The sequence below is a fragment of the Colossoma macropomum genome, unplaced genomic scaffold, assembly GCF_904425465.1.
Source record: "Colossoma macropomum unplaced genomic scaffold, Colossoma_macropomum, whole genome shotgun sequence".
NCBI lineage: Eukaryota > Metazoa > Chordata > Actinopteri > Characiformes > Serrasalmidae > Colossoma > Colossoma macropomum.
In genome coordinates this window covers 19389704-19416409 of record NW_023494793.1, presented here as the reverse complement: position 1 = coordinate 19416409, position 26706 = coordinate 19389704, and the positions used below count along the sequence as shown (strand labels likewise).

Genomic DNA, 26706 nt, shown 5'->3' with positions numbered 1-26706 from the left:
GTTATAATTTGTCGTGTTTCACTCTGGCATACACATACATGCTTTTCACTACAGCTTCTCTTACAGTGCAGGCCGAGTAAAGCTCTGGACAAGCGGCCATTCCTCAACATTTGCCCTCACTAAGAACCCAACATGCATTTAATTAGATTTTTCCTGCTGATTCATGCCTTTTCTTAGAAGAAACTCAGACCGAAACTCTGTGGCCACAATTACATGACTAAATCTAGTTTGCTACCTGTTATTTCCCAGTTCTGTAAATTAGAATCAACACCAAAATGTTAAAATGAGCACCATAGCTGCTATTTTGCATCTTGTAAGTTGCTGCTGTCACTTCTGCACCCCAAAGTGTTGAATGACCATAACATATTAATATCCATATCAGAAATGTTATTTTTCTTTTGGTCCATATTCCTGTAAAGGTACCATTTTGAAGGTACAATGTTTTGTTCTGACGGTGATGATATGTTCTCTGAGCTTGTTTGAGCAAAATCTGAAAAAAAATCTTTATATTCATTGAACCCTTTGGTTAAAAAAAAGTTTTTAATCCCTTAATTTATATTTAATTTAGTCTTTGCTCACATGGGAGTACTGATTTTTAACAAAACAATAGAAAATAATGTATGTGAATTTCAATGCGAATAAAAGCTTTCAAATGACAGTCAAAAATAATTTGTTAGATGTTCATTCAAGTTAGTAACTACATATTATTTCATCACTTTAGACCAACTGGAGCTAATTTTGTTGCATTTCCTCTTACTCGTTGGATATGAATGGGTTAAATATAAAAGAACAGCAAACAGAGAGAGAGGGAGAGGGACAAAAGTTAGAGAGAGAGACAGAGTGAGGGGGCGGCTGACAGCAGTAAATAAGAAAGATAAAAGACTTCATGCGAGTGATTCCAAACCCTACTGGAATAGACCAGAGTCATAGGCTTAAGTTCCAAACAGGATGGACCAGTTATGGCTGAGGGAGGGAACGAGGGAGGGAGAGATGGATCCACCGGAAAAACAGAAACATATTGAATTTTCTCTTTTCAGATCTTCTGCGTGAACGTAAAATATATTACATCAACACAATTATTGCCAAATGTAAGTAAAGTGAAAGACAAAACCATGCTGATGTAACGTATTTCATTCATGTGGAAGTGAAGCATGCACTGAAATCAAGTAAATTCCATGCATTACATTTCTCAGCGTACATACAGTACTGTGCAAAAGTCAGAGAGCACCCTTCATTCATTCGAAAGGAAGTGTAGCTGTCAAAAATAGCAACGAGACAAAAAAGAAAACTTGTAAATCAAGCAAATTAACTGCTGGTGTTCTCAAAACAATGGACTGACCACCCCAGAGTCCAGACCTCAACATCACTGAATGTGTCTGGGATTGTTTGGATTGCGAGAAGCAGAAAATACAACCAAATTCTAAGACTGAACTCTGGAGGGGTGGAAAAATATCCCTACGGATTGTTTTGAAAAACCAAAAGCAAACCTCCTAAAAAGAATAAAAGTGGTAATAAAGGCAAAGAGTGGACACTCTAAATACTGAAAAATATTATATTTAGTTGTAGAGGCTTGTGTGTCATTTTCTATTAAATATATGTTGCCTGTTTCTTTTTGTTCCAAAATTGAACTTGTACTTAAAGGGAAACTCCAGCAATTTTTTACATTTTTGCAGAATTCAGTCATTGAGATGTAAATATTGTCATTCAGAGTGGTTTGATGTGAAGTGGTTCCTTGTGGAGAAACTTACTGATTCAGATGTCTTTATAGTGGTGGTGATATGAACCAGGGGTTGCAATGTGTACAACTCAAATACAGCCATTTTATTTACTATCCAAAACCACCAGTGAACCTACATGCGTGTTCTGAAGTTTTATATGTAATGTTGATGATGGTAAAATAGGGATAAATCTGAAAAAACATGCTTCCTTTAGGGACTATTTTGCCTTACAACCCTACATGTCTATATATGTTTTAGGGTGAAAAACACCCAAAACTGCAAAAAACAGGCATCAAGCAGCGCATTCAGAACTATTTTATGTGGTGACTTTCTCTGAGGGAGCTTTTAGAGGCTTTAAACTCTTCAGACGTCTGGTTCCTATCACCACAGCTGTGAATAATATTGACTAAGTTTCTCAAGAATGGAGCATTTCACATCAAACCACTCTGAATAGCTTCGTTTAAATAAAGGATGGTCGCTGATTTTTGCACAATGCTGTATATATTGATAACACTGAAAGACAGATGAACAGGATCAGTCCGTTTTCATCATCAGGTATGCCAGCATTCATGCCAGCAATTCTCAATATAGAGCAAGTTCGACCAAGTTTAATAAAACTACACAGCACTGACACCACTCCAGTGTAGAACAGCCCCCACCAACTTGACAGCAGCCAATTTTAATGCATTCTTTAACATGAGGTCCAGCTCTGCTTTAAGCACCCCTTCAGTCAGTCTCCAAAACACAATGGAGCACGTTTTAAATGTTTTATCTGATGTGGTTTAAGTTTTGTCATTTTTTAAGCAGAAAAATGAGAAAACGTTCCAGTAAAAAAGGGGCTGAGTAATGCTACAGGAAATCCAGTGGCCGAGTGCCAGAGGTACATGCTCTAAAATTCCTTAACACACAAACACAGCCAGACACAACCACACACAAACAATTCTGAACTACGCTGTCTTTTTACAGGCTCAGTTGGAGGGGTCAGGGGAAAACACAGAGTTGTTACAGGCCCCAAACCCCAAGAATAGACCAAAAATGGTTTATACAGGTCAGTATCCCTTATGAGCTCAACTCTATGATGAGATCTTATTGAAGGAGTATATTAATGTGTAGAAATGAGTTGTAAGTGTGGAATTTAACCTAATATGAACTTTTGATATGAAATATAGAAATTGTCCTTTATGGCACAAATGGAAATCCAGAATAAATAAGTTATAGAAAGCCCACAATAAAATAGTTTTTGTATGAAAGTCAGTTAAAGTTGTTAATTTTAACTTTCAACTTAAGAGATATTAACATCTGTCTGAATGCAGGCCGATCTTTGTCCTGGTGTTCTAGTGGTATGGGACATGAGGTGTGGTAACGTTACAGAAAACAGATAATAGATCCTTCTGCGCACCCACCTGTTCAAGCTCATGTATTCAAAACTAGTAACATTCATCAATAGTTCAAAAACTATTAAAAGATACTGAGAAAATACAATACTTAAAGCTTCCATCTTAAGGAAAAACAACTTCTAAGACTGAACTGGAAAATATCCCTGCAGATTTCTGAAAACCTGAAAGCAAAAGAATGGAAGTTGTAATAAAGGCAAAGGGTGGACACATTAAACACTGAAATATATGTTGTTGTATTTAGCTGTTGAGTGTTCTGTGTAATTTTCTGTTCAATATGTTTTCTGCTTTTAACCTGACACTAAAAAACGAATGTCTTGAACTTAATGGCAGTTTTGACTGCAAATTAAACAAATGAAGGGTGGTCTCTGACTTTTGCACAGTACCGTACCTACCTTTACACAGTTTTCACTAAATAATTAAGGTAGTCAAGCATGTAAAAATGACAGATTTATCTTTATGAATTTGCCTTGAATGTCATGCATGTATGTAATATCTGGAATAAGAACTCTGTGGTGGGAGCAAAAGTCTCCTTTCAAGCAATCAAATAAACAAGTAAATAAATAAAGACAATAAAGACTGGAATAAAACCACAACTAGAAGACTTCAGACGTCCTCAAGATCATGGTATGCTGAACTCATGCTGAATGATCCAGAGAATTTTTTTTTTCTCTATAAATCTAAATACTTTCTACAAACAGATCTCATTCCTGCCTTCTGATACAAGTGTGAGTGCTTATCTTTCTCTTATCTCTAGTCCATTCCATAACTCTCCAGGAGGAGAAACAAACAGCAGCGTGTGGCCAGGGAGCTTTTCTTATCCTCAACTTCCCCCTTGTGGCAGCTGTAAAGAAAGCAGAAAGCAGAAACAGAAGAGGAGGAACCGCAAGGCTGGTAGGGCGAGTCCCGTTTGGAGGCATACAGGGATATTAATCTATTAATATAGTTTTCTGTTTATCTACATCATTTTCCCATTCAGTTGTTCAATATTTGCTTTTATTTAATGAAGAATGTTCTTCAACTAATTTTAAAATACTATAATGTACACAACATTACTACATTATTAGTACTATACGTATCTGTATATATTATATATAGCATGTAGTTTTTCTATATTACGATTTTATGATTTCTACTACTACATCCATCTCAATGTATTATACGTAGAATATTCACAGCATCATAATTCATTACTGTATGCTATGTAGTATATTTTACTAGATGTATCACTATATTATACTAATATGCTCTATATATTACTGTATTATGTGTGTATATATATATATATATATATATATATATATATATATATATACACACACACACACACTACATCACCACTACATGTATTACTATATAAAAATATAACAATGTATATTTACTATATTACTGTATGCTTTATATTACAATATTATTACTACTAGATATCACTATCACATATACACCAATCAGACATAACATTATGACCACCTCCTTGTTTCTACTCTCACTGACCATTTTATCACCTCCACTTACTATATAGGTGCCCTGTGTTCACTCACTGTCCACTCTATTAGACACTCCTACCTTGTCAGTCCACCTTGTTGATGTAAAGTCAGGGACGATAGCTCATCTGCTGCTGCACAGTTTGTGTTGGTCATCCTCTAGTCCTTCATCAGTGGTCACAGGACACTGCCCACAGGACGCTGTTGGTTGGATATTTTTGGTTGGTGGACTATTCTCAGTCCAGCAGTGACACTGAGGTGTTTAAAAACTTCAGCAGCTCTGCTGTGTCTGATCCACTCAGACCAGCGCAACACACACTAACACACCACCACCACGTCAGTGTTACTGCAGTGAGAATGATCCACCACCCAAATAGTACCTGCTCTGTGAGGGTCCATGGGGGTCCTGACCACTGAAGAACAGGGTAAAAGAGGGCTAACAAAGTATGCAGAGAAACAGATGGACTACAGTCTGTAATTGTAGAACTACAAAGTGCACCTATGTAGTATAGTAGTATATTTACTATTATTACTGTGCTACTGTATGTAGTAATATATACTATATATAGCATGTAGTATATTTACCATATTAAATGACTGTATGCTATATATTATTATTTACAGTACAGGACCCATACTTGGACTAAGAAGTATTGGTATTTTTCTATACTACACTGCTTTTAACAGCAGGATTATTACTGCAGTTTGTGGTATCCGATTTGATTTTAATTTCATTTTGCACAACTTCTCTTAAAGAGTTTTGCTTTTGGTTTACTGTAACAACTGTGTCTATAGGTACACTTAGAGACCAAGCTGCTGCCACAACATTACAGTTCCACTTCCCACCTCACCACCAGATGCTTAGAAAAAAATGAAAGTTTTCAAGGAAATAGAGAAATACTTCTCATGAAATATGCCAAAACAAACTGCCTAGCGATTAAATGTATTACAAGACAAATACATACAGTGTAAAAGTCTTTTTCTTTAGCAAGTCATGGCATTATACATAATGTTTTGACACTTTAGCTTGATCAAAATCCTGAACCTGTTAGATTAAATTAGCCCCATCTTCAGATTAAAGACTAGTTAAATGCTCCTTCACTTAACCTGTATTTTCTCAATGAAGTCTGGGATGAGTTCTAGCTGCAGACATGGATTTCATCAGTGCCTGCGGTGCTCGTCGTGGTTTCTGTACTAGGTGTTCTCATGTGATGCTGGAATAACCAGTTTGTTAAAAACAAAACCAAAAGGAGTCGTTTCTAAGACATATGATTTTATTTCCACAGCATTTGTTTGGCTTTCAGTCTGAACATAAAAATCTCCAACAGGTATCAGATCCAACCAAAACAATGCAGTAGTTCTTTTTACAAAAGGTAATATGAGGAATAATGAACATAAAAAATATATGACAAAAAAGATGGTAAGAAGGGGAAAAAAAACAGGAATTGGTAGGCCTTCCACATGAAGGCTAAGAGGTTTCTATCGTTCTGCCAGTCCAAAAGCAAATGACAGACGAACACAAAGTAATAACTGCGGCATGAAGCGACCTGATTAAAACAAGTAGTGGGGGGGGGGTGTCCATGGGAAGGACATTACATTCTAGAGGTCCAGCCAGTTAGCCGGGCACAGGGACTGGGCACCGTTTAAGTAACTACATGCTAGCAATCTTTCAGTCCGACCACAAACCCTTCAAAATCAACCACAACCCCTGGTAAGAGCCTCACGCCAAATAATGTTTCCGAACCCAGCGGAGAGTCCACATACAATCAAATGTCGTCATTTTGGACTGATCATAGAGATAGCAGCTTTCAAGTAAGCCAAGCACACCTTCAGACAAAAGCAAACACATTGAAACAACATGAAGGACCAAAGGGATCAATCATCTTTGTCTCAATAATTGTTAGGCAAGTCTGCTTTAGTCTGTTCCAATGTTTCTCGACATCATTCAAACCTTAGGGGCCCTTTCTGTGGTTATGTTTGACCTGAAGGAAATGTGTTAAACTGCCCATAATCTCTCTTGATAATAGTCAAAATAATAAAAATAATAACAATAATAAATATTAATAATAGTAATAGATAGTCTAACCCAACCGATTGCCACTAAATCCTACCACCACCTTTTTATATTTCCTCTCTTTTTCCATGTGCTGGTGCTTTGTTTGTTGTTTGTTTTCTATGTTTTTTTTTGGTTTGACCCTCACTGCTCCCTGTCCAACAGGTGGTCCAAAGTCACCAAAATGAGCCAGCATTTTCTATCCACTAGTTTCTTCGTCAATAGCCTCGGGGTATAAAAACAGCATCTTTGATAGTAGGCTTCAGTTTCAGTTTCTATGTTTAGTTCTATGAAGTGTATGAAAAAAAGAAGAGTCACAACTAAAATGTTGCTAATCAGCCTCCGAGGGTCAGAAAATTCTGTCCTAGTCAAAAACTACACTACAGCGTTACGGACGTGGCTCTGAAACTGCAGGAACAACAAAGACACGACCTGCAGCAGTTCCATTTCTTTTTTCCTTGTTAACATATAACAAGGAAAAGTTATTTTAGTTTTAGTTATTTAAGTTTAGGCCATTCTGAGTACACAAAAAGATCAAAAAAATCCACACACATTTCCATAAAATTGAGAAATGTTCTATAGGAGAGAAAACACAAGCCTGTGCGAACCAGGATCCACATTTTAGAGAGAGGAAAAAAAAACATCCATGTTGGCTTTTGACGAAGCAACCAGAAGTGTCAGCTGCCATTACAAACTGTAAGCTAACGGAGGCCACCTTTGTTGCCCTTCTTACTCTCGTGCCTCACCCACACAAATGTTTAAATGTATTGCTAACAAAAGAAGGGGAGGAGGAGACGAAGGCCAAATCCAAGGCCTAAAACTCTACCCCCAGCTCCATTATAGCAGGGTACGAGAATACTGCACTGAAGAAAGCAATAGGACTCAATGCTGCCACCTGGTGGATGGCTGAGTCAAAATCAAAGCTGCTTTAAAGTCACCTCCTGTTCTATGACTGCGAGTATGGGAAGGGGTTTGGGATTGAGCCAGTGTGTCCTTGAGGTCCACCTGACATTGTGCGTTCATGCGGCCTGCCAAGGTTAAGCAGACGTAACCTTGAAATAACGCTGAAGTAACGTTTAAGTAACGTTTAGCACTGTGCTGACGGAACCCTCCGTCCCCCTCCCCTACGTTATGCAAAAGAAAAAAAAAAAGTGGGTTCTGAGCCAGAAAAAGCAACGTTTTTTTAATGATCTCGTCAAAACCACAAAAACGAGGTCAATGTCCCTGAATACGTTGATCAAACGTTTTGCGAGCTCGATGACAAATGGAAAAAAGCAGGAGAGAAATGAAAACGCTGAGGGAAACACCAACAGCAAAAACATAGCACATTCCAAGAGTCCTTTGTAAGAGCTGCGGAAAAAACGAAAACAAGTGGACAAGCCGGGTAGACGTGACTCGTCTGCCTAAGCCTTATCTTTGTATTTTTATCTTTTGTATGTTTTTTTTCTTTTTTTTGAAAAAAAGGCTAAGTGCAAATGTGACCTTTGGAAGTGGGCAGGAGGAGATAGGGCTAGAACAGTAATCCCACCTCTCCATTCAGACCCAACACACGCACACCACACGCTTGCTCACACATCTCTCCCAAGCTCACTCGCCTCAACTTTTCAAACAGTCCATACAATAAAAATAACGTTGAAGGGAAGTTCCACTAATGTTGAAAAATTCCTACATAATTTAATGACTGAGTTTGTAATTATGAGTGGTTTGATGTTAAACGCTTCATTCTTGATAAACTTGCCAAGTCAGAATTGTCCATAGGGGTGGTGACCAGAAGTCTGAAGAGTTTAATGCCTCTAAAAGCTACATCACACACACTTTTTAATAGATGTCAATACTCTGCCTGAAGCCTGGGACGGCTTATTCTAGTTTTGTGATTAGGTTCTGGCCCAAAACTGTGTTTGAACCCAGGCCTGGTGGAGAGCTACACTCAAGACGTAGGACAAAAACAGTCCCCCAGTCCTGGCCTGGCTGTATTTGTGTTGTTGATATCGTTATCCCTAGTTCCTATCACCACCACTGTGCAGTCATTTCACATTAAAACACTCAGTAATTTTGTGTACATCTCAACAACTGAATTATGCAGAAATTTTGAAAAAGTGGTGGAATTCCCCTTTAAAAAGAAAGGGAGAACAGGGGGTGCGGCTATTACTACAAAAATGGGAATTTTGAAGCCTGCTTAAAAGGCTAGCTTGTCTTTCTCACCAAAACAGCAGGTGAGACTAGAGCGTCAGGATACATCACTGACCACCCCCAACTATATACACACTTGTTTAATCTAATACAGACAAAAACATTCACGCATACATACATAGCTGTCTTAAGCAGGGAACACGTCCCCTCCTGGTGTACAGAACAGAACGTTCATGCACATGCCCTGGCATCACCTCTGGCAAGTTTGCTTTAAATGAATGGTTCCATGAAAAATTAAATTTGCAGAGTTTTCCACTTACCAGATATGTTAACCAGGCAAAGCATGTTTGGTGTCAACTGTTCTTCTTTAGTTTAGAACTGGAGCTAAAAGGCTAGTGTTGCTAACAAACACGAAGTCAATAGTCACCCAAATCCTTTCTGTAAATACAGGAGCTCCAGTGCTAAATTAAAGAAGCAAAATGTGGACACCAAACATGTCTGATTGACAACATCTGTTGTAAGTGGAAGATTCTGTAAATTTAATTGTTCGCCGAACTATTCCTTTAAGAGTGGGGTCCAATACCACTCTTCTCTCTCCACATACGCACACACTTAATACAATTCCCTCCTAATCCTACGCACACACAACACACAGTTCTGGACTCTGCTGATGAGCAGGGGTAGCAGGAAAAGAGAAAAAGGAACAAGAACACTTTGAATTTGAGGAGGATCAACGAACTGCCAAAGCCAGAGGAGTCTATTTGTGGGTTTATGGCAGTTACGGTATATGAAATCTGCAAAGTTATTAGAATGCAGACATTATATGTGACACACAAATACATACACATACACCCTACTACCCTGACATACACACACACAAACATACTGTATACACGCAATCATACACAGTATACACACAAACCTTCCCTTGCTTATTGCAGCAATAATAAAAGGGTTCATTTGGATTGAGTAAAACCTGGATGCCATTTTTGGTGACACCTGAAATGTGATGCCCTGAGCTACTGAACAGACACAGTACTATGCAAAAGTCAGAGACCATCCTTCAGGTATTTAATTTCCTAACAAAATAGCTGTTAAAGAAAGTTATTCATGTAATTTTCAGTACCTAGTATGTCTACCCTTTGCCTTCATTACTTATATCCTATCTTTGCAGGAGATTCGTTTTCAGCTTTTCAAAAAAAAAAACTGCAGGGACCACACTTCCAAAGTTCAGTTGTAGAAGTCGGTTGCATTTTCTACTTCTCACAATCCAAGAAATGCCAAATACAAAATTGCAGTACAAATTGTCGTCTTTTTGTCTCTTTCCTTTTCTCAGTAATGGCTTCTTGACAGCTAAACATTCTTAGACACCAATAGCACTGAGTTGTCGGCTCACGGTGGAAGGACGGACAGAAACACCTTTTTAGATCTGAAGTAAGAGTGGAGCTTGATTTTCTCCTCTCTCTCAAACATGAAAGCTTTAAGTGCTGTTCATCTGATGTTGGTCGTCTTTCAGGTCTTGTGAGGTTGTTAGGAGTCCCATTTACTCTTTAAATTTGTTTTTTTTTAAATCTTTTCAAAGTTTAAAATTTTGGAAACTCATGTTATTTTTATACATATTTTCCTTTGACTTTCCTCTTCCTTAAGCAAGTGATTTATCTTCTATCTAATCTCATCAAAAATATCTCCTGAAAAATGAATAACTTGTTCTTAATGGCTGTTTTGACTGGAAATTAAATAAATGAAGGATTGTCTCTGACTTTTTACACTGTACTGTAGACTCTGTGTTTGTGTGTGTGTGGGTGTGTGTGTGGTGGGGGAATAACAGCAGTCTGGCTGAGAAAGTCTTTTCTCTACATCCTTCTCCCCAAACTGTGTGAGGAAAAGAAAGTGGGGCTGGGGGGGACTGAAAAGAATAAAGAGACAGGCCTCATTGGCAGATGGCCTCTCTCTCTCCGTCTTCATCTCTCTCTTTTTCTAATTGTCTCTCTCTCAAAGGAGGTAGAGAGGGCTGGCTGGCCAGCAGAACCTATTTGCCCACCCCCACAGATGGAGGGAGAGAGAGAGAGAGAGAGAGAAGGATGGGGAAGACAGACAGAGAAAAGAGAGAGAGAGAAAGAAAAAGAGAGAGAACATCAGTGGAAACAGGCGCGGTAACAGACGTATGCACCTAGAATGAGTGCAGTGCACACACAGACGTTGGCCAAAAGGGGGCTCCACTCTCCAGCTGCAGTGCCACCAGGTGGGGCCGTATGAGTCTCCGGAGGTGACCGTGTGGGTTTGGATGGAGGCTCTGTCGTCTCTGGGACAGTGTAACTTGGCTTCAGGGCGTTGGCGTGGTCAGGCTGGTCATTAGGCAACGTCTCTGTACTGGTCTCACCTGCTCCTGCCGCCACTGTCCGCTGGCGAAGCACCGTTTCTGGAGGGGCACTGAGAGCAAAAAAACAAAGCAAACGTGCTGGATTTAAGCTAGATGAGGAACACTAGTGTAAAATGCATTAAAGGGTCAATATTCTTTCTATATATGAGCTGATGCGGATATCATCATGTGTCCTTGCTGTGTAGATAATCCTTTGTTCAGTTTCTGAAAAATTATTTTTATAATCCAAACATCAACAGTTTCTATGAATAAATCAAAAAAGTGAAAAGTCAGTAAACCAACTATATTTAGACAAACATACATTATTCTCTGGCAAAATGGACACAATGAACTATGTACAGTATGGCAAACTCTTAACCAAAATTACTATACTATATAGGGTATAAAATACTGTGTGTAATTCCTTAATAATACAGCCATAATGTTCACACTAGGGTACCATTAATGCAATATATCAGAAAGCTACTCTGTGTGCAACACTGTTGACAATGAACTCAAGATGACTGATCATTTTTTCCCCTCTGTATCTGATCTGCGTTTCTCCAAAAGTGTACGTTGTGTGCGTGTGTGTGTATTACCTGTGTATGTGGATCTCGTTCCTCTCCTGTATGAGCTCGTGCTCGGGGAAGAAACGAGGTGTGGGCTCAAACTTTACAGGATCACCCGTTCCATTGTGGGGGTCCTTCAGGGGTCGTGGTCGAGGTGGAGGAGTGAACTCTGGAGGAGGATCTTCCTCATTTGATAACTCCTTCCATGACTCCTACATATGCACGCACATGTATGCATGCGTACGCAAAATTGTACATACGGACACACACAGAGAGGACAACATGACTGGTCAATACATCAGCTATTAACAGGTTTACAAGTTATTGCTAATTAATAGAAATTCTAAATACAGTACTGCCCAAAAGCCAGACCCCTTCATTTTAAATTTCCAGTCAAAACGGCTATTAAGCACAAATTATTCATTTTTCAGTGTTATGAAAAGGCAGAAAATAAATACTTAACAGAAAAGGACACATGAGCCTCAACAGCTAAATATAATTAGTCTTTATATAAATAATCTTTACATACTGTTTATCTGATGGTGACAGTTTTGGCGGTTTAACAGGTCTTGCACGGTTGTCAGGAGTTGCATTTTTTCTACATTCCTTCAATGATTGTTTTTGAATGCCAGTTATGTTCTGTTGACTTCGTCTTTCCTTATGCAAGTGGATGATCTAATCTTCTTAGAAATATCTGATTTAGCCATTTTAGATGCTCATGAGAAAGAAATCTGTGAGGCAACTAAGGCGTGTTTGGGTAATGGCTTGTGTAAATGTTAGTGCCTCTTTAAAAGAAAACAATGTCAGTGACACGTTTAGGAACAGTTTTTGTTTGGACACAGCTGACAAATTAAAGACCAATACATTTGATATTATATATTATATTTGATTATTATTATATTTGATGGAGGCCATTGTATCTGCTAAACATGTTTCCTGCTTGTTTTTTCCTGACACTGAAAAATTAATAACTTAATGGCTGTTTTGACTGGAAATTCAATAAATGAAAGTGTGGTCTCTGACTTCTGCACTGTTCTGTATATTCATCTAAGAGGTAAAACATTAACAAAACACCTTTATGTGTGTATCAACATATAGTCAGCTGTCTGGTCTCACCTGAACAGATGTGTCTCCCATGATGGACTTGGCTCCCTCAATAACAGCGAGGTAGGAGAATCGGAGTTGGTCCGCTGTTTGGATCAGACCCATCCGGTACTGCCTCATGTCCAACAGAACGTCCTTGATCCGGACTGAGGACGGGTCTTTCCTCAGAGACATCTACACATGCAGGAGAGAAAACAGGACATTTCTCAATAGTTATTTTGATTTATGGACTGGATCAAATTCAAAAGCTTGGCTCCTCAAGTCTTAAAACTAAGCCTCTATCCCAACAACAATTCTGTGATTTCCTCCCTGTGTCAAACCTACTAGCCAGACTTGGAGTCACAGCAATTCAGAAATTAGATTTGTCCATTCCAGGAATGTCCACTTCAGTAATGATAGAACAAATATTCAGGAAACAAATGCTCTGGACAGCAAATGAACAAACAGAACAAGAACACTCTGCACATGACCTTACAGAGTGTTTCATCTGATCATCTGACAATCTGTTGGTCCAAATCACCAAATTTATTTTATACACACAAAGACCTGATCATTTAAAATATTCCTACCACATTCGCTGCAGTGCCTCACACACTTGCACAGCACAACATCCATTACCATGTCATACCATCATGGTATCACCACTGTGCAGAGAATGGTTCACCACCTAAATAATATCTGGTGAGTGGTGGTTGTTTATGGATGAGATGAGAGGGGCAAATGGACAGTAACTGATGACATAGAAAGGACACAGGATTGCAGAAGTTTCTAAATTGCTTTTTAATAACCAAAAATAATACCTCCTTCAAAAAGTTACCTTTTTAACATCCAAAAATAATACTTCCACTGCACCAACAGCACACACAAACTAAAATGTCATGTATTAATGTCTATTTCATTAAAACTGATTATAAAAAGCATGGATATATGCTTTGAGACTTCATGATCCTTGTATCGTCTTTTCAAGGTGTTTGACCATGTTAGCCTTTCATCAGTGATCAGTTTCTGACAAAAGGACTACTGTCAGCTGTATAGTTCTGGTTGTAGGACTGTTCTGAATCAGTTTAATGTACATAATGACCAATATTTGGGAATTATATGTGAATTTAATGATGGATGTCTGATTTTATGACCTTAAATTTTTCAAACCTATTTTAAGACTTTGTAAGACTTTTTAATGGACCTGCAGAAACCCAGACTAGAGTTACATGTGCCTAATAAACTGACCACTCTGTACAGGGCAGTATTCTACACAAGCTCTGACACTTTGATTTTCAAAGATGTCTCAGATACGCATACACAACAAGTGAAATAATAATAATAAAAAAAATTTGGTGGTCTCCTCACCAGCAGGAGGCAGGTGTCTACAAGGCAGAAGGTTCCGGAACGGCCGATGCCAGCACTGCAGTGGACCACCACAGGTCCTTGGTCTGAGTTTAGACAGCCTGATTCCCGCACCTTAAACAGAAAGTTCAGGAAGGATGCTGGAGACTCAGGCACACCAAAGTCTGGCCAAGTGGTGTAGTGAAAATGAAGAATCTCTCTGGTTTCCTGAGTCTAGAAAGAGACACACATAGGTAATGCTTATTAGCCCTTAATATCTTATTATTCAGTGACTGCTGTTAAAACTTACTATTCAGTAACTACTACAAATCATTTTGTAACTAATAAATTAATATGCAGGCTATGTAGTTATGATAGTGAGAACATTAAGCGTGCCCCCTTACGGTTCCTTAGATTTAATTACTGCTTGCAAGTTTACAGCATTACAACAGTACTCATTATTCAACCAGCAGTCCTCTGACTGAGCCTTTAACCACTGCCCCACAATGAGTGCTTCATAGAAACGACAGGGAGGTTAAGTCTCTTACTGATAGATTCTCCAGCTCCAGCTGCCGGACTGTGTAGTACGACTTCACATCCTCTGAAACCAACGTCAGCTTGAAGTTTGTGTCCTCAAAAAACGCTTCCCGCTCCTCTTTCTGTGGCCAGTACTGCGCACACTTCACCTGATCCAACAAAACACAGCAACGTGAGGTCAGCACAGCCCTGCATAACACTGGGCACAACACTGGTGACTGTTTCACTTGACTTTGTGTCAGTGTCCAGTGAAACAAGCACTCAGCTAATGTTTCACACTGTTCATTCATGCAAATTTATTCTTCTATAGTACATTTGTGTTGTGTTAGTCCGACAGCGAGGTCACAAAGCTCTAAGTGACTTGAATATAGATGACAGACAAGGTGACATATTCTTCTAAAAGAGTATTAAATTAAAGTTTAGTTAGGTGTCTTTATTATGGCACACAGCTATTAGGGTATTAGCAGACATCTTGAAGCCTGAATTTTGTTTGTACTTTTGTCCCATTTTCTAGACAATAGTATGAAATACAGTATGGCTGAGGCAATGCTGTGTAGTGCGGCAGATGCTTTTTTAATTTAGCTAAATTAGCCTTGTAGCTCCAGTGCAAAACTAAAAAGGAGAAACTTTGAATGTTTTATTTTTTTTCTAATATGTTAACCTCTGACATTGTGTACTAAAATGTACAGAAAAATGCCATATTTAAGTCTGTTCTCTGTAGGATGTGTTAAATTTTCATTTAGAAAAATCAAAACATAATTTGACACCTAATATTCTAACGTTTGCATAAAACTGTACACTTATATTTAATATTTTACAATAATTACAATATAATAATATTTTATAATAATTACAATAATATAATAATAATTTACACCAATAGTTTGTCAAACAGTGCTTTACTGACATGACTGTCAGTCTTCAATAATCAATTTTTTAAAACTCGGCAGAATTCAAACAATAGAAACTCATAAATAATAAAAATATTATAGCACTCAGCATGGAGCTACCTATAATTCCTGTTAATTACCTCATTTTCCTTTTTAATCTGCTGATTCCTTATGACTGTAGTGAAAAGATGTGGGCAACACTCACCGAGCCTTTCTCTATAACACGGTTCAGCATGACAACCCCTCGAGTCCTCTGCTCCCACACCATCTCCCAGAAATGACCGCATGTGTTAGGTAAAGGACCCTGGAGGGATTGGGGGGAGGGAGAGAGAGACAGATTAAACACTGTAAATATTCCCAAGAACTAGATGAACATTTTAACATACAGGTACTTAGAAAGGGAAACCCACTCACTCTTGAGGCAGAATATATTGACAGCCATGATTTATATGCCACTGTAATGAAATAAGCACCTCCATTTCAGGAAGACTGAACATCAAAATCAAGAGACGTGACAGGGTTGGAGGTTTTTGGTTCTTGCTACATTTATGGTCTGTAGAACCAAACAGGCTTTCTCTGCTCAACTCTTTTGTGAAAAACAAAATTTTATTCAGGGACTTATCGCTGCTTTCGGAACAACACCTTGTGCGTCCTTTCTCAGTTTTTGAGGTAACTTAAAAATGTTTGTTATCCTTTACATTGTGTGTAAATTTCATGATGAATGGACCAACAGAAACAGCCCAGAATGACTTAGAAAAATGTCTGGTTCCATTCACTTACATTAAAAGTAAATTCTTAATTATAAATAAATAAATAAATAAGCTCAAAAAACTACTACTAATAGTATCAACAATAATAACTGCAATATTAGTGTTATAATAACAATAATAATATATTATAATAACCATTATAATAATATATATAATAACTATGTAGGTGCATTATTTTTACTATATTAACTGCAATAACAACTATACTATACTGCAATAACTATATTAACTACTATAATAACAACAACAACAAATATAATAATAGATTTGTTTCATGTGGCACTTTGCAGCGGTGCAAAGACAGTTACAATTAGCACACAAACAAATGATACCAAAGATATTATTAGATTAATAGAAAGCACAAGTAAAAGAAATAAAACAGATGCAACGTGTGACTATGATCATAAGTAAAAACCAAGTTATGGGTTGGGTAGGTGAAAGCCTTGAGAAAACAAAGTCTCAATGAGAACAAACGTTAGATAGAGATATAGCATATAAACCAGAAGAAGACCCAAAACTAGAGAATGTTTGAGAAGAGATTATTAAGAGCTTAATAAACAAGAATAAAGAAAAAGGCCTGTAATAATCAGGACATTTTATCTGATGATTAATCCTTTACAATTGTGACATAAGAAACTGCAATCAGCAACCTAATTGTCTTTTTCTTCGATGTATGCGACTCAATGTACAAACTAAAGTGGGCAAAATGGCTGATTATAGTGTTGCTGTCAGAATAAAATGGCATCTACTGTTCACACTGTGACAAAATTTCTTGACAAATGGACCAACAGAAATGGCCCAAATCGACCTAGAAATTTAGGGCTTTACAGCAACAATTTATTAGAAGCTCTCAACTGACAACAGAAATACCTTGGGGTCAAATAAAGAAATATAACTCACAGCTGACCTCTAAAGAACCAAGTCAGAAGTTAGCATTCATTAGACCCACAAAGTTTCCCAATAATCGCATTATCTGCTTCCTTTTATATACATGCATTTGCCTCAACCCAACGAAAAATAATAAAAATAATAAAACTGTGGAAAATAACTGCTGTCAGTTTCAGCAACTGCGATCAGTTTGGATAATTATAATTAGGCAGTAACTGCGACATACCTAGAAATAAGTCTCGAAAGTTTGTGTGACAGTAATTTTACAAGGGTTAAGAAGTTTTGCTAGGCAGTGTAGGTAATTTATGATAAAATACGACTGTCAACCAATATACTGATTTGAGCTTTTCTTTTCTTACATCCTGTACATTAATCCAGAATTTAATTGATGCCACGTGTACATCAAACATTTTACACAGGTTTTGAACATGCTCAGCCAATCAGATTTTAGAACCACAACTACCTGTTCTATAAGAAGAATTTTGAATCGAATACATTCTTTTATGGGGAGCCAATAAGGCGTCTGACGTAAATCTGTAAGGTCTATTTAGGTAACGCATGGCCTGTGCTCTGTCCCGTAAGATGACGTGTGAGTTTAAGCAGAGACAAATTTCCCAGATGAAGTGAAGGGCTGGGCACGTTCAGACGTGTCTGCCTTCTTCTACAGAATGTGCGGGTGAATAAGGAGCTCGGAGGGCGGACTAGCAGAAAGCCTCTCTATTATGATGCATACTCTGGTATTTCACAACACACTTCAGACGGGCCAGGAAGCGTCACCACGATGAAATAAACAGCTGAAAACTTCCTGCATTTTCCAGAAATCCGTCACCAAACACTCACCTAGAGTCTGCACCACAGATCCATCATTATAATTAACAGCATCATCATCTTATGAACTGGAAAATACCAGTTCACACCAGTTCAACAGTATTACAGGAAGACTGACCCATACTGCACATACTGTTAACAGTAATTGTAGGAACTACCTTTCTGCTAATTAGTGAAGGGCTTTTTACATCACATTTGCCGTTTGAATATCCAGCTTTTGTAAAAACAAAAACACCTGGTATTCAAAATTCTAGGGAAAATCGGAGAAAGCAATGTATACTGTTATGAGTATAAACAAAAACACAGAAGGTTTAACATTGATTTACTGCATGCAGCTACCATAAAAGGTCACTGGTTCCTGACTGTTAGGGTGACTTAGTGATTTATCTTTGTATTTTAAAGGATCCATGTGGTCCACTTCTAACTTTTCTGTGGTTTTATGTAGCAAAAATCGAACAGGCAGATATATGTAAATCAGTTGGTCTAATATATATATATTTAATATTAAGTCTAACGTATAAAATTCATACATAGTCCTCACCACAATTCTTGGCACCCCTAGTAAAAAAAGCAAAAAGGGTTATAAGCAAAAAGAAATACATTTATTTTGAGAAAAAGGATCCCTCATTAAGAGATGGCACCTCTGCAATTCTTTGTACAACCTCCATGTGCCAATAAAACAACACTTTGTCATCTCCTATAACATCTTATAAGGTTGGAGAATACAGAGCAGGGATTTTGTGACCATTCCTTTTTACAGAACCTTTCCAGATCATCCAGGGTCTTAGGTCTTCTGTTGTGCACTGTCCTCTGTAGCTCTCCCCACAGGTTTTCTATGGGGTTTAGATCAGCAGACTGACATGGCTGTGGCAGAAGCTTGATCCTGCGTTCAGTAAACCATTTTTGTTTTGATCTGGACACATTTTGGATCACTGTCCTGCTAGAAGATCCAGTGATGACCCTTTTTTTTAGTTTCTTAGCAGAGGCAGACAGATTTTGATTTAAATGTCCTGGTATTTCACAGAATCCATGATGCCACCTTAACACTTTAAGTTTCCCAGGGCCTGTGGAGGACAAACAGCCCCACAACATCACTGACCCTCCACAATACTTAACAGTGAGCATCAGGTTCTTTTCAGTGTAGTCATCTTTCTTTTTACATTTTTTTTTCGTTTTATCTGGCCATAGAAAAGAGTTCCAGTCAAAGTCCCAGCAGCGCTTAGCAAACTCCAGGCACTTACATTTGTGGTTAGATGACAGGAAAAGTTTTTCCTGGCATGCCTTCCAAATAATCTGATAGCATGGCGATGGGGTCTGATGGTAGTTTTGGAGACTTGGTGACCCCAAGGTGTGTGTATATGTGTGTGTGTGTGTGTGTGTGTGTGTGTGTGTGTGTGTGTGTGTGTATGTATATGTATATATATATATATATATATATATATATATACTATATCTATATATATATATATATATACACACACAGCTCAGTCAAACAGGAAGTCATAGATTACTGCTTAAAAAGTTCCTAGAAACTAGAGAATATTTTTTTAAATCTCATAAAATTACTTATGGATTTCTCAGTGTGAGATTAAGCGAATTCACCAAAAGGTGAATTTCGTATAACGTTCTTTACTCATCTTTGCCAGGGGTGGAGGGGACTGTATACTGTATTGGCTGGGCAGTGAACAGTAAGTTTTGAAATGCTAACAGTGACTCTTCAAAGTTCTTCAAAATTACTTCAAATTTCTACAGGGAGGGAAATTTAAGCATACGAGTTTAAACACACAACCAGCAGACTTGCAGAACAATTCTGAGTTACTTAGCTTACACTGCACAAATGTGTCATATACCATTTAATACCTAGTTTATCAACTCAGTAAATTAAATTAGATGTGCTGCTGATGGAATTTAACAGATCCATGCAATGACTGGAGCGAACCAAGAAGTCAGGAACCAAACCTGTGCTCTAATCGTACTCTTTTAGCCAATGTGTTACTAACTTTTTAAGACAAACATCTTTTAGCATTTTACTGTATTTATTCTAATGTGTGTATATATATATATATAGCTGGCAAAACATTTTCATTCAGAACTACATATTTCTTATCCAAATACCCCATCAAGTAAGTGAAAACTACAATGAGTTCTGATTTCCATATATTTGCATGACCATGCCCATCCCTGCTAATTATCAGTAGATATCAGAGAAAAGTACAAAATGTTGTGATGACTGTTCTCTATCTCTCACCAATAGGAGGCAGACAAATGGTTTACTTTTAATAGTTATTTCTGAGCAACAATAAGTCCACACATCTGCTCCTTTATAACCCCCTAATATCAGTCATAGTCTTTCACACACTGCTTCTTACTGAAAGTGTGGACTGTTTCATATTTTAAACTCAAATTAAGTATTTGCCATGCTGAAAGCTGCTGTTTGAATAACTTTCAATGACATTTCCTACAATAAGGCAATAATGCACACCATCCATGCTTTTAAGTGAGGTTATATAGAGGTTATATTGTTTCCTTATAAATAAAGACAACAATAAGGCACAGATGACTAAAGCAGATCTAAGAGCTGCATAGAGCTGAGTGTTGAATGGCCACAACACAACTGAATAAGTAAACAGACATCATACATCACCAGACACATCTGTACATATTTATACTTCCATCATATGCAACAGAACACATTATTTTAACATAAATGACTGCATGTCATAGACTTGTACTGTTTAAATTTTAGGAAAGCTGATTTTTGCAGTTTATGACTATGTGTAAGATGTTGCTATGCAAAGCTCAAGCTGCAAAATGAAGCTCTGTGCAAAACAAAATAAGTAAAAGTAAAGTTAAGTAAAAGCAAGTTCAAATACATATTTTATAACATGATTTTTAAACGAAGCAGGGAAATATTCACACTAAAGAAATGTGAACACTTAAGTATTAAAGGAATATTTCAGCGTTTTTCACATCTGTATCGATTACCAGGGACAATAACTTCCAGGTATTTCTCTGTACTTGGGGAAAAAAATAAAAAAAGAAAACGCTAGCTTGAAACTCAGTTATAATAGAAGTTACTGGGCAGAACTGAACAATTTATAGATAATATAGATAAACCCATGGCGTGCATGTTTCACATCTGAATTTCTCAAGACATTTGTCCCAGATGTGCGCCCAATACAGTTATGTTCACATTTACAACCATCAGACACTGCTGGAACGTGGTAAACATTAGCCATTCACACCATCAGTATCAGCTGTTAAACCACAAATTTTCGAGGACCGGGACCTGAGACTGCAGCGTTGTCTTATACAGCTAACCAAGAGAGGCGGTGCCACAAGAGGCACGACAGGAAACAGAAGTGCAGCAAACAGGCCAAAGGCTAACCCCAAGAGACCGGCTGTTCTTTACTTATTTGTTGCTAATGTCAGCTTCCTCTACCACAAACTGGTGCTAGACGTCTGCGTTTTCATTTTTTATAACTGAAACATGGTTGAAACATCCTTGACTCCTTTCAGCTAAACAGGCCAATAGCCATTCAGCTAAATGGGTTAACCCTAGCGCGCTTTGCGCTGTATATACACTGCATTATCTGTGCTTGTTTGTGGCATACCAGTACAAAGGTTATGACAAAACTCACAACTTTAGAAGAATTTCAACCAATTTACTGTATGAACCAGTACATCGCCATACTACTATTGTACCCTAACCGTTGACTTTTGCTTCATTTTCCCAAATTCCCTTGTCTGAACTCAAACCCTTCCTGTGTTGGCGCCTGTTCATACTCTGACAGCAACACCCAGTCTCTACATGTTTTATTCTGCTCTCTCAACTAGTGTAGAACTTTTTTTTAAACTGAAAAGTGGCTCAAACATATTTGACTCCTTTCAGCTAAACAGACCATTAACCATTCAGCTAAACAAGCTAATCTTAGCATGCTTTGCACTGTTTGTATGCTGCTTGCTTATTTGTGGCATACCAGGATAAAGGTCAAGACAAAACGCACACTTTTAGAAGAATCTGAAACGGTATATCGCCCACTACTAATGCAGCCTGACCTTAAACTTTTCCTTTATTTCACAAATTGCCTGGTATGAACTCCACCTCTTCCTGTGCTGGCCCCTGTTCATACTCTGGGAGCACCACCCAGTCTCTACACGTTTTATTCTGCTTTGGAAACTGTGAAGATGTGAAGTCACAGCAGAGACAGTTCCACTTCACAAAACATGAAGAACTAAACCCCAGGACAATCGACTAATGAACAAGCCATGGTTATATGCTATGATCCCAGGAGTTTCATCATCTGATGAACGCATCCAAGTCTCTATGGTGTCAAGGGAACAATGCAAAGTTAGCATTCACTAGGTTACTTCAGTAACATGCTCAAGTTCCTCTGAGATAGCACCACATAGAGAGAACTAGGAAAAGTAGTTAGGATTCTAGAGGAAGTGCAGAAGGCCACTGGCTCTGTATACTGGGACTCAGGTTTGCATCTAACCTGAGTAAGTATGTAGCTTCTCTGCGCCTCCTCCATGGAGATCAGACTGGCATTGATGTAGTCGTTGCTGCCCAGCTGAAGATGAATTCGGCTGTGGTCGACTGGTAGGGGGAAGGAGGAAGATGGAAAGAGAGAGAGAGGCATTTTTACACCTTCAGTAGAATCACATGATAAAGTACCATTACAGTGAAGCAGTCACACAGGTGCAGCTGAGGAGGAATTCCCAGAGGTCTCTGTGGTGGCACAAACACCACAGACCTTTTTCAGGTCCTTTTCTCAGTTCCACCAAAAGAAAGTCTTCCTGATGTTGAGCAAAGAAAAAAGTTGCAATAATACTGTAAAAATGATCAAAAAGGCTAAAGGCATAAGTGGCTTATCTGCACCGAAAACAGTTGGAACCCATGTATGACATGTTTTTTGCACCAAAAACTCAAAAGCTTTTTTTAGGACTGAGAGGAAAAAAAATGAGAGAGAGAGAGAAAACAAGAGGAAACCACAGCAGCACTGCTCTCTAAAGACGCTATGACGGAAGAGTGAAAAAGAAGGGAGGAAAAAAAAAAAATGACATCGCTGGTGCTAAATGACTTCCATGGCTCAATGATAATCTGCCCTTTTGTAAATTCTGACTTTTTTAATGATGCTGTGATTCCTAAAAATATATATACTGTATAAAGCAAGTTAGCCTCACTGCATTACTTGGATCAGAACACATTTCACAGGTGCCCTAGAACAGTTCAGGTCTTGCAGAGACAGACATCTCAGTGTACTGACGTGGGATCAGGTGTCTCTGTTCTTAATGCATTATTATTATCTATTACAGTTATGATGTCATAAATCATCAGCCTTATTCTGACACACATGGGTCCAGGGCCCTGCCTCACAAAGCACATTAAACTAAGGCAGAGTTTCTGACAACATTTTGGCTTCATAAAACCTGACAAATGTAATCACTGTTAGCTCATTTTATGATGTAAGGCCATCAGGATCATGACATTTTGCCATATAAATAATTGCAATGAACAGTTAACTTGTCACTTATTGTGACGAGCTGTCATTACAACTATTAAAGCACAAGCCTAAAGTGAGCAAATTCACAGATTAGCAGTCTTGCTTCCTAGTTGCTGACAGCTCCCGACTTATGACACACTGCCCGAGCTCAAATAAACAAACAATACGTGCATACATCACTTACACTGACTTCTAATCATGTTACGGCATCAATCAGAAGTAAAGATTTTGTTGTTTTTGTGACACATGTAAAGTGTCTCAATAAATGTGTAGTCTGCTTTCTTTTATTTACACAAATTTGCTAAAACTCAACACACGAAAATGGACCCAATTCCCATTCTGTTTGTTGCAATGTAAATATACGCTAGTGAAAGCTAACAACAGTGGGAAATCAAACAGGTTAAATAATTGCAGACAGGCAATTATGTAATAATTGTGACAGGCCTAAATTTGCTGAATATACTGTAGATATCACAGTGCTTAAAACACTTCACAGATGCATGTTTGACTACAAAGACAGCATAGTTAGTCCTGTTTAATTATATTTAGTGCAAGCCAGTATGTAAAATGTTGAATACAAATCATTGGATTATTAGGTTTTGATAGTATTTTTAAAACATGGCTCTATTTTGTCTGTCCCAACTTATCAAATGTAATAAAAAATAAATAAAAAAATGTAAAAGTTGTGCTTCGTGAGGTACGCCCCTGGTCTGTGTGCATATCATACCGGGGTGGGAGGGTGAGGGGTTGTTACAATAAGAAAATGGTAGAATAACTAAAGCACTAACTTGAAAAAGTGGAGAAAAGCAAAATACTCCGGATACTTTCACCCTTAATATCTAATCATAAAAAATCTGCATTAATCCCTGGAAGTTAAAGACACACGTACATGGGCTGACATCTCTGTAGCGATTGCGGCTTCTGTTTTCTGGAAGTTTGGCAATCCTGCATGGCAGCTCACTTGACTGTTGTCTGATTTCCTACAGAAAGAAACAAACAATTTGTTAAACCACTTGCACAGAACAATAAAAAAGTGCCACATTGTCTATACAAGTATAGCAAAAATATTTAAAACGTTCATTTTGCATACAATTTGTTAGTGAGAATCTAATTTCCTGCTTTGGTACACATGGGTGGTTACACATGCGTGCGCACATACACAGACATGCACATCTTGCTTTTGCATCTTCACTATCACACTGTGACTTCTATTCAGAAAAATGGGTCTTAAATATGTTAAGTAAAAACAGGATACCATAAGCTTCTTTCTTGACACACTGTTTGAAATATAAAACATTTAGTCTTAAAAAGATCATCTGTACTGCAAAAATCTAAGCTAACTGTACATGATTTAAGGTTTATTCTGTTTTGACCACACTGTCTGTTCTGTGCTTTGAAGGCTTTGATGCTCTATCTGACAAGCATCTACCCTATACATTACACACAGAGACAGACAGAGAGAGAGAGAGAGAGAGAGAGAGAGAGAGAGAGAGAGAGAGCCTTAATTTGAATTTACCGAACGACACACCACGATGACAAAAACATTAAACGTGTGAAACGCCCACTCTCATGGTTCTCTCACTGAAGAACTCACTATAAACTGACTGGCGCAGAACTGTCAGTAGGGTCCTCTTTAGCATCGAACCATTTAAAGCCTAAAGCCTAAAGTTTCACTGAGTAATTACGAACAACGGTCTTTAATCGTGCTGCTTCAGTCAGAACATGAGAAGAGCAGCGAGAAGACCAGGTCATTTACTCGATTAGCAAAACCGCTAGCTGTTAACAACACCTAAATAACTCCGGGATATATCGAGGTTTGTCATATACAGAGACCAAACCAGCACTGTGGACCTGTGTGCTAGCTGCTGCTATAACAGAGCGGGCTGGCTGGGGTTGGGTTAGTTTAGTCCCCTCTCTGCCGTGTTGCTGAAGCCTCTTCACAGAACTGAGGTTTGGTAGGCAGCCAGCTAGTTACTCGTTAGCTCGTCAGAGTCTATCAGCTCAGCTCACACTAGCAGGGCAGTCTGTGTTAGCCAGCAAGCTAAGTGTCATCAGCACGTTGCCGTAAGGCCAAAGAGGACGTTACGCACAACGGCATGACATTCACCCACGAGATAGCGGGTCCTAAGCTCGCCGTCTTCACTAAAAAGGAGCCCTGGCGGAGCCGCGGGTCGAACAGGAGCTGTTAGGTCGCTAAGCTGCCTACCTGGTAAATGGCGTTCCAGTTCCCGGATTCATCAATTTCCCGAAACTCGGCTTCCATTGCCGTGCGTTCTCCAGCCCGCTCCCCCTACTGCCGACCGATGACTCCTGTAGAACACGTACAAGCTGTTAGGGAACTTGGCGCACAAATTACATCAGCCGCGACAGCTTCTAAAAGTACGGCTTTGTTTTCTAAGTGGATATTTTTACAGTACTGTTGTCTCTTGGCCTGTTCTTACCGGAAACACGCCGCACGCTCCTCCCGCGCCGCTGCGCCTGGGTGCGGTACCACCCACCGCCCCGAAGAGGCCTAAACCAGCCAATCACAGGACGAGAGCGGCGGCCCGCTCACAAGAACAACCAATCAAAACGCAGCTCTGGGGCGTGGACAGCACCAAGACCAAACGGAGCGCGAAGCGTTAACACGCAATTTGCCTGGGCATTGTAGTGCTGCAGAGTTGTGTGTTGTAGTTTTTATGTCAAACATTTTCTGCCGTGGTTCTGGAGAACCATTCCCCTTACATTCTTCCTGCTTTAACGCACTCACTTCAACTCCACAAGAGCTTATTAACTAAGACATTAGTCGGATCATTTTCATTAGCCGGATTATTAGTTGGATCATTTTCATTATTTGGGTTATTTTAAAAAGAAATGTGCAGAACAGTTGGTCTAAGACATTTAATATGTATAATATATTAATGCATTACAATAAATGACTACATTTAATCCGGTTAACATTAGTTTTTGTACTTGTTTATGTCCATCTGCCTCACCAAGGTTACTGCTATATGATAGTAGTTATTATAAATATGCATTATAATCATCAAGTATATAAGTAATAATAATAGTAATTACCATCATCATCATAATCATCATTATAGTGGCAACAACAACAACAATAATAATAATAATTTACTTATAGTAATATATTTTCACAGAAGAGGAAAAGT

At 38.4% G+C, this 26706-nt stretch overlaps 1 protein-coding gene across 1 annotated transcript; it reads right to left on the bottom strand.

Annotated features, from left to right (window-relative positions):
- Window positions 1-5970: 5970 nt before the first annotated feature.
- ptpn1 (protein tyrosine phosphatase non-receptor type 1) lies at window positions 5971-25989 on the bottom strand. The gene is made up of 9 exons (XM_036578744.1): window positions 25761-25989; window positions 24444-24534; window positions 22547-22647; window positions 15767-15865; window positions 14683-14820; window positions 14159-14368; window positions 12824-12985; window positions 11738-11919; window positions 5971-11209 (listed from the first exon to the last, which is right to left on the bottom strand). Exons 1-9 carry the CDS (start codon window positions 25815-25817, stop codon window positions 10915-10917), a joined length of 1335 nt encoding a protein of 444 aa, XP_036434637.1. The 5' UTR covers window positions 25818-25989; the 3' UTR covers window positions 5971-10914.
- Window positions 25990-26706: the final 717 nt, after the last annotated feature.

Coding starts and splice junctions, on each gene's coding strand:
- ptpn1 (XM_036578744.1), bottom strand. CDS start 25,817: ATGGAAGCCGAGTTTCGGGAAATTGATGAATCCGGGAACTGGAACGCC. Junction 22,648..24,443: donor CTACAGAGATGTCAGCCCAT/GTACGTGTGTCT, acceptor TCCCCCTACCAG/TCGACCACAGCCGAATTCAT. Junction 14,821..15,766: donor GTGTTATAGAGAAAGGCTCG/GTGAGTGTTGCC, acceptor TTGTTGGATCAG/GTGAAGTGTGCGCAGTACTG.